At 45.6% G+C, this 13,282-nt stretch overlaps 1 protein-coding gene and 1 long non-coding RNA gene across 3 annotated transcripts in view; both read left to right on the top strand.

Moving 5' to 3' along the window:
* CCNJL (cyclin J like) overlaps nucleotides 1–13,282 on the top strand; it is a 63,658-nt gene that overhangs the window by 22,305 nt on the left and 28,071 nt on the right. The window contains exon 3 of the mRNA XM_055561429.1: nucleotides 7,077–7,290. Within this exon, the coding sequence (XP_055417404.1) occupies nucleotides 7,077–7,290 (214 nt within the window). The remainder of the gene's footprint in view (nucleotides 1–7,076; nucleotides 7,291–13,282) is intronic.
* On the top strand, nucleotides 596–3,232 carry LOC129637344 (uncharacterized). Of its 2 annotated transcripts, none has more exons than XR_008707442.1 (3): nucleotides 596–927; nucleotides 1,734–1,902; nucleotides 2,113–3,232. It is a non-coding gene; the product is annotated as an uncharacterized LOC129637344 (long non-coding RNA). The 2 variants fall into 2 exon arrangements; XR_008707440.1 differs by having other exon boundaries at nucleotides 599–927; nucleotides 1,814–1,902.

Genomic DNA, 13,282 nt, shown 5'->3' with positions numbered 1-13,282 from the left:
GGCAGTTTTAGGTTCACAGCGTATTGAACAGGAGGTACAGAGATGTCGCATGTACCCCGCCTCCCCTCCACATCCACAGCCTCCTCCACTATCAACAACCCCCACCAGAATCTGGGTCCATTTGTTAACAAGTCAGTGAAGCTACAAATCCTCACCTCAAGAGCAGCCAGTGAGGGGCGGCTCAGGAAGCACTCCTGTAGTGGACCTACATAAACACATTACCCCGAGACCACAGTTTACACTGGCGTTCACTCTTGGTGGTGTACATTCTGTGAGTTTGGACAAATGTGGAATGACATGTCTCCACCATTATAGTACCATACCCAGTAGTTTAACTGCCCTGAAAGTCCTCTGTGCTCCCCCTGTTTATCTCTCCCCCACCCAACCTCTGGCATCCACTGATCTTTTTTTCACTTTCTCCATAGTTTTTCCTAGTCCAGATTGTCATATAGTTGGAATCATAGTATGTAGGCTTTTCATATTGCCTTCTTTCACTTAGTAACATGTATGTATGTTTCCTCCTTGCCTTCTGATGGATGTTCGTTCCTTTTTTTAACTTATGCAGAGATTTTTTTTTTTTGAGCACCTGCCCCTATGCCAGGCTCTGGGCAGTTGGTTTGGCAGGGTAGATGTGGCTCCTGCTCTTTGCGGCTAGAGTTTAGCAGGAAGAGACACATAAATAAGTAAATATCTGGCCTTGAAGAACAGCGTGCTAACAAGGGGCACCTGATTTAGAATGATGAGGGATCAGAGAAAGCCTCTCTTTATAAGTGATGATTAAACCTGTCTGAGGGATGAGCAGAAGTGGAACTGGGGAGCATCACAGACAGCTGTTCTCCTTCCTAGAAGCCTGCACACCCTTGAGAACAGCCTTTTCCATGAAGCCCTACCTGCTGACTCCTTGAGCTATTATTGCCTGTTCCAAAGGTCCATAGCTGTTTTATGTACCGATGGCTTCCTCAGAGAATCTGCTCAAGCCAGTGGGCTCTTTCTGCAGGAGGGTGTGCAGAGGAAAGACATACAGCATCTTGCTTTGAGCTTTTCCTACACAAGGGAAAATGCAGAGGATGGGAGTGAAGCTCTGTCGGGCTGAGCTAAAACCAGAGAGAAGTCAGGACGTTGCATATCTGACTTCTTGTGTTTGGAGCCTTTGAACCGCCTGGATGAGGGCAGTGCAACCCGGGCCAAAGGTCACTTCACTAATTTCCGGCAGCTGTTGCCTATGGAACACTAAGTATCTGAGATTGTTGTTGCTTCTTGTAAAAAGCCTTAGAACCCTCTGCTTAGAGGAAATACCCAAGTAGGCTGCAAGCTTGTGGGGGCTGCTGGAGGGTGGGGAGGGGGTCCTGGTGATGAGAGGGCTGCAACAGCAAATTGGCTGCTGCTACCAGCTGTCTGGCTATAAGCCAGGGCAAGACTGACTGAGAGATCTTCCCTGCAAGGCCACTCTACTCTAAACCCTTTACTGTCATTGCCCTGCTCCAAACCCTTCACTGGCTCCCATTGCCCACAGGGCAGGCGGGATATCTTACATGTTAGGTCCCTTCAGTCGTGTCTAACTCTTGTGACCCCATGGACTGTAGCCTGCCAGGCTCCTCTGTCCATAGGATTTTCTAGGCAAGAATACTGGAGTGGGTTGCCATGCCCTCCTCCAAGGGATCTTCCCAACCCAGGGATTGAACCTGTGACTCTTACATCTTCAGCATTGGCAGGCGTGTTCTTTACCATCTTAGCAGGACATATAGACTGAGACCCTGTCCACCCTTGCAACCTGCTTTGTTCAAGCATACTCTCCCTCTCTGGCTGTTCCAAGGGCTCCAGCTTCCCCAGACGAGACACCAGTGTGGCCTTGCAGGTGCTGTGTTTCCAGCTGAACTTCCTTTTCCCCTTCATCTTCAACAGGTTAGTTCCTAGACATCCTTCCAGAATTTGACTAGACAGGTCTCCTTGAGGTTCCCACTGACTTGCTACTCTACACAAGTGGCCACACCTTCCTCTGGGCCCTGGGCAGTCAGTACTCACCACTGCAGTCCCTCCCTTCTTTTCCCCGTCCCTTCCTTCACTCCTTCATCATTTAATTCCAGGCATCTGACCATGTTCTTGTCACACCAGGGCAGTGGCAAAACAGGAGTACGAGTAGACCCAGACTCGCACCCTCAAGGAGCTTGAAGTCCCGTGGTGGTAGCATGAATCCATCAAACAATGAAGATGAAAAATACCCAAAGAAGTCAAATCCTTTCCTTAAAGAAGTGAAGATTTTGTCCATGATTTAAAAAGTTAACACATAATAAATGCTGGAGAGAAGGGAACCCTTCTACACTGTATTGTTGTTTAGTTGCTAAGTCTTTGGGACTCTGTGAACCGTAGCCCTCCAGGCGTCTCTGTCCATGGGAGTTCCCAGGCAAGAAAACTGGAGTGGGTTGATATTTCCTTCTCCAGGGGTATCTTCCCGACCCAAGGATTGAACCCACATCTCCTGCATTGCAGGTGGATTCTTTACCACTGAACCACCAGGGAATGGAATGTAAATTGGTGCAGCCACTGTGGAAAACAGTATGGACATTCCCTAAAAAACTAAAAAAATTTGTGATATCATCCAGCAACCCCATTCCTGGGCATATATCCAGAGAAGATGAAAGTTCTATCTCTAAAAGATACAAGCACACCAATGTTCATAGCAGCACAATAGCCAAGACTTGGGAGTGACCTAAATGTGCATTAGTAGATGAATGGATAAAGATGTGGTACATATATACAGCAGATTATTATTCAGCCATAAAAAAGAATGAAATAATGCCATTTGCAGCAGCATGGATAGACAGACCTAGAGAGTATCATTATCATGTGACTTACTAAATGAAGTCAGGTAGAGAAGGACAAATATGTGTTATCACTTATATGTGGAATCTAAAAATAATGCAAATGAATTTATTTGTAAAACAGAAATGGACTCACACATAAAAAACAAACTTTGTTAACAAAGGGGAAATGAGGGGTGGATAAATTAGGAATATGGGAATAACAGATGCATATAAAATAAAGAATAAAAATTTACTGTATAGCACAGGGAACTGTATTCAATATCTTGTAAAATAACCTATAGTGGAAAAGAATCTGAAAATGTATGTATGTTAACTGAATTATTTTGCTGTAACCTGAAATTAACAAAATATTGTGAATCAACTATACTTCAATTAAAAATTGTTTATTAGAAAAGATTTTCTCATTGATTTAAAAAAATAATAAAAGGTTGAGGAAAAGGATACATTCAAATTCTTCTAGTCTCAGATCTTATATTTCTTGTTCGTTAAGCCCTGGGGTTATAGGACTTTGTCACACTCAGTTTCTTCATATGTAATGTTAGGGACAGGAAATAATTCGTCAGGCATTGGGCAGCTTCCATCATCACAGCTTTAGGGCTACTGAGACAGAGGTGTTGTGGCCTCAGGTTCTGGGGGAATAAGTCAGAGAATAGATCCTAGCATGAAATCTCTACCAGGCTTCGCTTTCAGAGGGCAGGTCTCCCCTCCCTCAGGGAAGACGAGCAGCTTTACCAGTGTCCACAGCTTTCCTCTGCAGTGCTGATCCCCGTTTGGAATTCTGCAGTTGCCTTACTCTTTGATGGTCATCTCTTTCCAACAGGGCCATAAACTCCACTAGAGTGGGTGATGTGTCTGTCTTATTTTTTTTTAGTAACAGCGTTATTGAGATATCATTCACATACCATAAAATTCACCCTTTTGAAGTCACATTCAGTTGCTTTTTCGTGTATTCACAGAGATGTGCAACCATCGACACTGTCTAATTTAAAAACATTTTAATCATTCCTAAAAGAACCCTCATATCCATTAGCAGGTTCCCCCTGCCGTTAACCTTCCCACCTGCTCCCAGCTTCCAGCAATCGCTGATCTACCTTCTGTTTGTATGGATTTGTTACTAAAAGGGAGGCCTCTTCCAGGGCCCAAGAGTGGGCTCTTGTCTAACACTCGGAAGCGAAGTGTCTGAGGATACACATGTCCTTACAAAGCAAAAGACTTTATTGGGAAGGGGCGCCCAGGCAGAGAACAGTGGGATGAGGGAACTCAGGAGGGGGTTCCCTCCTCCTGGGCAGAGGGTTCCTCTGCCTCGTGGCTCACAGTCTCAGTTTTTATGGTAATGGGATTAGCTTACAAGGTTGTCTGTGGCCAGTCATCTTGCTTGTGCCCACTTTTGGTCTGACTAAAAGTGGACACTTGTGTCCACTTTTGATCCTGATGGCACCAGGATCTCTCTGCCAAGGGAGGATTTCTGGGAGGTTGGCAGGACATATTATGGGTTGGTGACTCCTCTCTCCTTTTGGCCCCTCCCAAATTTTCCTGGTTAGTTTTCAGTGGCAGCACCGTGTTGCTTATGGCGATCTCTGACCTCCTGTTGTGAGACAGCTCATGCAAGTGGTTATTACCATGCCTGACCCAGGCAGACAGTTTTGGTCAACAGTTCTCTAACAGATTTTCCTGTGCTGCACATTTCATATAAAGAGAGTCCTATGATATGTGGCTTTTTATGACTGGATTTTTTTCACTTAATATTCTCAAGGTTCATTTAAGTTGTAACACATATCAGTATTTCATTCCTTTTTGTGGAATAATAATATTCCATGGGATGGGTATCCCATATATTTCCATTCATCGGTTGGTAGACATTTGGGTTGTTTTCATTTTGGGGCTATTATGAATAATGCTGCTATGAACATTCCAGTTCAAGTTTTTGTGTGGTCATCTGTTTCCATTTCTCTTGAATGTACACCAAGAATTGGAATTGCTAGGTCATGCGGTAACTCTTTTACATTTTGAGGAGCTGCCAAATCATTCTCCACAGTGGCTGCACCATTTTTCTTTAACACCAGCAGTGTATGAGGATTCCAGTTTGTTCCAATTTGTTCACATTCTCATCAGAATGTGTTTGTTTTCTGTTTTTGTTTTTATAATAGCCATTCTAATGGATGTGAAGTGGTATCTGATTGTGGTTTTGATTTGCATTTTCCTAAAGTAATGTTGAGCAACTTTTCATGTGCTTATTGGCAATTTCTATACCTTCTTTGAAGAAATATCTGTTCAATCATTTGCCCATTTTTAAATTGGGTTGTTGGCCTTTTTATTGAAGATTTGTAAGAGTTATTTGTATATTCTGAATTAGAGTCTCTTACTGAACTGTGATTTCCAAATATTTTCTCCCATCCCGTGGGTTATCTTTTCATTTTCTTGATGGTATCTTTTGAAAGTTTTAAATTTTGAAGTCTAACTTATGCAGTTTTTTCTCTTTTTTTATTCCTCTTGTTTTGGATGTCATATCAAAGAAACCACTGCCTAACCTAATCATAAAGATTTGTTCCTGTGTTTTTTTTCTTTTTAAGAGTTTTACAGTTTTAATCTTACATTCATGTCTGTGTCTGTCTCATTCCTGATTGTACCCCCTCTGCCTAGAATAATGCCTATGTGTAGAAGGTACTTGATACTTATTGAGTGAAATGAATGAATTGATATCTCTTAAATGAGTGAATGAACAGATATCTCCTTGTCCCAAAGCTGTTGCTATTCACAGCCCCAGGGTTAAGAGAGGGTGTTAGGCAGGGGAGGGTCACCAGTTTGTTTTAATCTCATCCCCCAGTTAACCTGGCCTTAGTGAGCTCTCACAGTTCCTTTTCTGCAGCTTCTTCTTTGTTTTTCCTGGATTTTTGCTTCTTTTTTGTTTCCCTTTTTGACAAAATGTTGCTAAGACATTTCCCAAGTAAACTGTATCTGGTCTGCTTGGTTAAATGTATGGTAGAGGTATAAGAAAATTTCTTCATTCATCAAAATCTTGGGTGACATAGTTATCTTGTTGCACTTACTTGTGTTTGACTGATAAATTCAGATGCTGCTACTGCTGCTGCTAAGTCGCTTCAGTCGTGTCCAACTCTGTGCAACCCCATAGACAGCAGCCCACTAGGCTCCCCCGTCCCTGGGATTCTCAAGGCAAGAACACTGGAGCGGGTTGCCATTTCCTTCTCCAATGCATGAAAGTGAAAAGTGAAAGTGAAGTCGCTCAGTCATGTCTGACTCTTTAGCGACCCCATGGACTGCAGCCCACCAGGCTTCTCTGTCCATGGGATTTTCCAGGCAAGAGTACTGGAGTGGGGATGACACAGTGGTATATAAATTACGAAGGAAGAGTCACCTCCTCAGGGGACATATGATGGCTGAAACTTACTTTTAGAAAAAGTGTGTATATAGAGAAAGAAAAGGTAAGATAACAACTGATGAATCTGGGTGAAGGCTATTTGGAGTTCTCTGTACTCTAGTTTTTAGTAGGCTGGGCCAGGTCTGAGTTGTGGCACTCAGGGTCTCTGATCATAGTGTCATGCAGGATTTGTAGTTGTGGCAGACAAGATCTTTAGTTGTGGCATGTGAAGTCTTAGTTGTGGCGTGTGGGATCTAGTTCCCTGACCAGGGATTGAACCTGGCCCCCCTGCATTGGGAGTGTGGAGTCTTAACCACTGGACCACCAGGGAAGTCCTTATGCTCAAAATTAACAACTTTTCTTACACTGAATTTTTTTCAAAACAGTGTTTCTCACCATCCCACCCATAGAGGAAATTAAGCTGAGGACCCTGAGAGGTTGCTGGGTGCTTGGTGCTTTACATCCGTTTTTCATTTAATCCTCAGCTGTTGGAAAGGAAGCCAAGGTGAAGGTGGGCCGACCAAGGTCATACAACTTGGTTGAGTGGAAAAACCTGAATTTGGACTTGGGACTCCAACTTAAGTCCTCCTATGTGTTTTATGGCCTTGTGCATCTCAGGCAGTCGACCTTTTGCTGGGAATGACCAGGCTGCTTCCTTTGCCTCTGTCTTCACGTTCTTGACACTTCAGGAGCCTGAGCTCAGCGAGGGCAGGAGGAGGATGGTCCAAGAGTTTCTAGAATAGAGCGACTGCCATTTGGGGCTTGAAGGAAAGGGAAGAGGGAATGGAGGGAATTGATGCGCCCTCACCAGCCAGCAGGTGGGCCCTGAGGCTCCTGGGAGGCAGCCCTGACTCCCTCTTCTGCCCTACCTGTTCCAGGAGCTGAAGCTGCCCACCTTCCGAGCCCACTCCCCGCTCCTGAAGAGCCGCCGGTTCTTCGTCGACATCTTGACCCTGCTGAGCAGCCACTGCCAGCTTTGCCCCGCTGCCCGGCACCTGGCTGTCTACCTGCTGGATCACTTCCTGGATCGCTATGACATCACCACCTCCAAGCAGGTCTACGCCGTGGCTGTCTCCTGCCTCCTGCTCGCAAGTATGTGGAACCTGCTTCCTTCCGTGTGCCGTGCCCTCCTGCTCCATGAGCCCACATGCTCCCGAATTGTTCTGCATTTCCGTGGTCTTTGTGCATCTTCTGTATTCCTCCTTAGCTGAATGCAAAGAAGTGAAGTTGCTCAGTTGTGTCCGACTCTTTGCGACCCCATGGAATGGAGCCTGCCGGGCTCCTCCATCCATGGGATTTCCCAGGCAAAAATACTGGAGTGGGTTGCCATTTCCTTCTCCAGGAGATCTTCCCGACCTCGGGATCAAACCTGGGTCTCCCGCACTGCAGGGAGACGCTTTACCATCTGGGCTACTAGGGAAGCCCTAGCTGAATGCAAGCTATAGTAATAATAATCAACATGTTCTTTAGCATCTAAAATGTACCAGGCTATAAGGCATAAGGATTTTAGCAACTTGATCTTAAAAGAATCCACATAATGACTCTAGAAGACAGATCTTTGAGTACCTGCATTTCACCGAGGCACAGAGAGGTTAAGAAATTTGCTAGGGTCTATAGCAGATAGGATTTGAGCCCAGAAATGCAGGATGCCAGAATCTATGTCTTAACCCCATGTTACCTCCTTTCTGACATAAGGCCTCTGAATGTGCTAGGTGGGTGGGTGGGGAATTCTAGCAACCACTGTCCTTAGACATGTTTAGAAATGTGACTACTTGTGTGGGGCCCAAGCAGGAGTCAGGCCTGGGCACAGGCCTCTTTCAGTGAGGCCTCACTAAAACACAGCATGGCTTTGACCCTGGGTAGGAAATGAACATGCTCCTGGTCTGGTCCAAACACAGTCTGCCATGCCATGCTGCCACTTTAAAATCGCCCTCTGGTTTGCTGACAGTCTTAAAAGGATCAGCCGTCAGGGTCCTGCCTCTCTGACCTCATGCCTTTCTCCTCTTACATCCCTGGGTTCCAGCCAGTCCCCTTGCTCCCCTGTCACAGAGCTTTGAATATGCTGTTCCCTCTGCCCAGACCCTCCATTCTCTTCCCCCACCCATCTGGTCTTGGTTAGACGGCACTCAGGCCCTGCGCTTACATCCCCAAGAAACCTCCACCACTGCCTGCAGAGTGAGTGGTGCATATGTAAGGTGTCTCTGATGTACAGTTCCACGGCATCGTGGATTTTTAATTAAAACCCACCTCCCCAACTAAGCAGGCTTCCCTGATGGCTCAGCTGTAAAGAATCTGCCTGCAGTGCAGGAGACGCAGGAGAGTCCGGAGATGCTGGTTCAATTCCTGGATCTGGAAGAGCCCCTGGAGAAGGGAACGGCTACCTACTCCAGTATTCTTGCCTGGAGAATCCCATGGACAGAGGAACCTGCAGGCTACAGTCTATGGGGTCATAGTCCAACCTGCAGGCTACAGTCCAAGAGTCGGACAGGACTGAGTGACTGAGCAGCACACCCCCACTAAGCAGTGAGTTTCAGAGAGGAAAGGAGCACATAGGAAGGCCTTGGAATATAGTATTTGTGGACTAAAGGAAATGAATGGAGCCAAGGGTTCCCTTAGAGTGGGAACATCCACACTTCTCCAAGTTGCCCTTAATGCGAGGAGCAGATACCCCAAAGTGACCAGTTGCAGTCACATTTCCTTGATATCTAATCAGATTTTGCCTTTGTCGCTACATTACGTTATTGTCCTATTTTATTACAGGGGGCCCTTCCCCATTCTTTGATTCCCGCTGATGCTTCAGGAAGACCATGCCCATTTTCTCCAGTGGCTTTGTCTGTCCCTGGCACACTGCTGTGAACCCTTCATCACCATCATGCAGTTCCAAATACATGGCATTAGAGTTTTTAGCATTCTGCCTTGTTTTCCACCCTGACACCTGCCACCTGCTGTTATCTATAATCCCTGTGCCAGCTTTGGGTTTACAGCCTTTCGATTTGTGATTTTCTCTACCTTGGACCAGCTGGCTTTCCCCTGTGATATAGGGGATCTTGGCTTGCTGGGAGACTGGCCTGCTTGCTACTTCAAAGTCCCAAATCAGCACACAGCTCTCTTTGGTCTTGGGAGGAGCTGGGGGCTGGCGAGAATCCCTGTCAGTGGAAGGCAGAACGGGCGTCGCATTTCGGGGGGCCCTCGGGGAGTCTGCGCCGTGGCCTCTGGCTTGCTGCTGTCTGTGATCTGTGGTCTGCATCGAGGGCCCTGGGGCAGAGGACTTGGATTTCTATGGGGCCACCGAGGCTCCGGCGTCTGTCTGGGGAGCTGGGGTGGGAGGTATGCACTGGGGACTTCTTTGTGCAGTGGCTGCCATGGCAGAGGGAGGGGGCCTTTCAGACAGAGAGGCAGACCCCCTGACACACCCACATGTCTGAGGGCGCAGCCAGCCTCTAGTGGCAGGAATGGATTTTTCAGGACACCTGCCATATGCTCAGGGGCCCCAGGCAAGAAAAGTTTCCATGACAGCCTGAAATCCTATTCATTCCTCCTTCGCCTCTCCCCAGGCCAACTGTCAACCACAAGGGAGGTCACCTTGCTCAGGAGGTTCTGAGTTCTGCTAATTTCCTAGCAAATAATTAATTCCCAGATAATAAGGGTGACAGTTCTTGGGTTTTTGCAGCTGCTTCCAGGTGAGGGTCTTGCATAGATGGAACCCTCTCGCCCACATGCACTTTCTCTGCTCCCATAAAACAGGAGCCGATCGAGAACCCATGTCTCCAGACTGTGGAAGGAGGAAGAAAAGCAAGAGTTTGTGGGCTGGTCCATGGCGGACCAGTGACAGAGCCGCCCTTTGCCTCTCTATGATCAAGTTTTATTTATTTATTTTTCATCCCCTGCATTGCTAAGTGGATTCTTAACCACTGGACCACCAGGGAAGTCCCTGTATGATCAACTTAACTTCATTTCCTTCCTTAACAGATGAGAGACCCCTGTTGTTGTTGTTCAGTTGCTAAGTCGTGTCCGACTCTTTTGTGACCCCATAGACTGTGTAGCCCACCAGTCTCCTTTGTCCATGGGATTTCCCAGGCAAGAGTACTGGAGTGGGGTGCCATTTCCTCCTTCAAGGGATCTTCCTGACGCAGGGATCAAACTCATCTCCTGCATTGGCAGGCAGATTCTTTAGCACTGAGCCACCAGGATACCCTGGAGAGACTCCTTCTGTAAGTATAATCTAGATATAAGAGTGCCATAAATTGAATAGAGCCACTGTCTTCTGTAGTCTTTCGTCTTATACAGCACCCCTCGCCAGCTGTCTTTTGGTTGTTGTTGTTGTTTAATTAAAAGGGCAGTTTGACAACACAGAAACCCCAGCACTTGCAGGTGAGTTGGCTTTGACGGTGCCCCATAATCATCGTCCTGATGGGGTGGCTGCATTGTTTACTGGTCCCTTTCTACACACCCAGCCCTGTGCCAGCCGCTTCATACACACGTCACTTGGAAGCCTCGCACCCGGCCCAGGTAGTCGTACTGCTATCCGCCCATGCCGTAGGTTCAGAGAGGCCCCAAGTCACATAGTTTGGAATTTTGCTTTGTTTTTTTAAATTGAGGTAGAATTCATATCACAACATAGAATCTACCGTTCTAACCACTGTAAAGTGTGTGGTTCCGTGGCATTTAGTTCACGTACCACTGTTGAACAGCCATCAGCTCTCTCTAGTTCCAGAACATGCCCATCACTCCGAAAGGTGCCCACGTACCCCATTAACCAGCCAGTTCCCATTCCTGCCCATCCCTAGCCCCTGGCAACCACCGGTCTGTTTTGTATCTGTATGGAGTTGCCTATTCTGGATATCGCATATGGAAAGGAATCATACAATATGTGACCTTTTTATGTCTGCTCTCTTTTAAGTTTTTAAGATTCGTCCATGTTGTAGCATGTGTCAGTACTTCAGTACCTCATCCCTTGTTATGGCTGTATGGATACATACAGCCTTGTATGGATGGACCACAATTTGTTTATCCATTCACATGTTGATGGACATGGGGGTGGTTTTCACGTTTTGGCTGCTAGGATTAGTGCTGCTGTGAACATTTGAGCACCAATTTTGTTTCAACATTTATTTTCAATTCTTTTGGATATCAACGTCAGAGTGGAATTGCTGCCCATATGTGGTTATTCTGTGTTGAACTTTTTGAAGGAAACTTGGAGTTTCGCCTTTGCCTCATTATTGCCATTCAGAGATGAATGTGTGCTGAGTCCTTATCCCCAGGATATGGACTGGGGAAGGAGAGAAAGGAGAGAGGGAGGGAAAGAAAACCAGAAAGGCAAGAGGCATGACCAGTGGCATTTTACTAGGATGGCAAGGCCTTAAATGTAGTATAAGATCTTACGATGATGATATAAAAAGTATGAGATGCAGTAAGTCCCCAACATATGAACAAATTCCGTTTTGAGAGTGCGTTCATAAGTCCAACAAAGTTAGCCTAGGTACCTAACACAATCTGCTATGTAGTACTGTACTGTAATAAGTTTGTAATACTTTTCATATAAATAACACATAAAAACAAAAGCAAAAGATAAAACATTTTTAATCTTGCAGTGCAGTGCCTTGAAAAGTACAGTAGTACAGTACAACAGTTGGCATACAGGGGCTGGTATCGATTGAACAGGTAAGAAGAGTTACTGACGGGAAGGGGGAGAGGAGGTGGGAGATGGTAGAGCTGAAGGATCGTCAGCAATAGGAGACAGAGAGCAAGCTACAATTTCACTCATGCCTCGCATTGACGGAACACACGTTTGCACCTTTGAATGTTTGCAACTTGAAGGTTCATATGTAGGAGACTTACTATATATATATATATTTATATATATATATATATATTTTACTGTATGTTTTTATTGTTAAAAAGAATCCAAAAGGAACAGAAGCACCTAGCATAAAAAAATTAGTTTCTCCCCAAATCCATAGTCCCATTCCCAAAGTTTGGGGTGTATCATTCCAAACCTAGATGTACTTATGTATTTTCGTAATTGAGAAAATAAATTTCACTTCTTAGAGTGGGGGAGGGAATGAATCATAGGTTAACAGCTGAATAAACTGCCCAATAAACAAAATTGCCAGATTTCCTCCCTTCCTCCTTTTATCATTCTTTTTTTTCATTCTTTCTTTCCAGCTAATCCCAATTCCATTATACTTTCTCTTTGCAAGCTTTTGTTTTCTTTCATTGTGACTTTCGGACCCCTGCCCTCTCCCTGAGAAAACAATGTTTCTGAGTGCTGAATTGTTGGTGAGCCGCATCCAGCCCCTGACTTCTGATTTGTGAAAAGCTGTGGGAGCTCAGGGAGATGAGTCCATGTGTTTCTTAGGATAAAATTCTGACTTCCATTTTTTTGTAGCTGAGCCTGAGTCCAGTGCTAGCCTTCATCTCAGCCTTCATCCTTCTCCCCAGGAGAGGGAGGCATCAAGCAGGAGGGTGATCCCATGGTCTCTGCAAGGAAAGGACCCCTCTCTGTCCTTGGGTCCTCGTGCAGGGCAGGCTCCCTTAGCCGGGCCTGAGTCTGTCCTGCTATTCTGTGCTTACCTGTAGTAGGCACATCTCCCTCTGGTAGAGTTTTAAAATTAGCAGTGGTACACTCACTTGTAATAAGATTCAAAGACTAAAATAAAAAATCTGTTGCCCATCCCACTCTCCAGAGACAACTTATGGGAACAGTTTCTTATATCTCTGCCCAAAACCGATTGAATGTATTTTCTAGGAATATTCTGTGTGTATACAAACATACAGTCAGCTTTCATGAGCCAAGATTCCATACTTGCAAATTCAGCTGCTCACTGGAATTTATTTGTGACTCCAAAACCAATGCTTCTGGAACTTTGGGGGGCAGCTCTGTGCTTTCTCATTTCGGCTCTCACACTAATAGCAAATATCAGGTGGCCTTTTCTGCTCTGTTTAGTGCCTTGTTTTCTGATTTTTCTGCTTGTTGGTAATTTTGCTGTGTGAAATGAGCCCCCACCATCCTGTTGAACTACATACAGTATTCTGTTCTTGAGTTTAGGAAGGCTGTGCTGTGTGTGTCTTAGGAGAACATTTG

The sequence above is a fragment of the Bubalus kerabau genome, chromosome 1 (assembly GCF_029407905.1).
Source record: "Bubalus kerabau isolate K-KA32 ecotype Philippines breed swamp buffalo chromosome 1, PCC_UOA_SB_1v2, whole genome shotgun sequence".
Taxonomy (NCBI): domain Eukaryota; kingdom Metazoa; phylum Chordata; class Mammalia; order Artiodactyla; family Bovidae; genus Bubalus; species Bubalus kerabau.
Note: the sequence above shows the minus strand (reverse complement) of the source record. Positions and strands in the feature narration are given on the sequence as shown.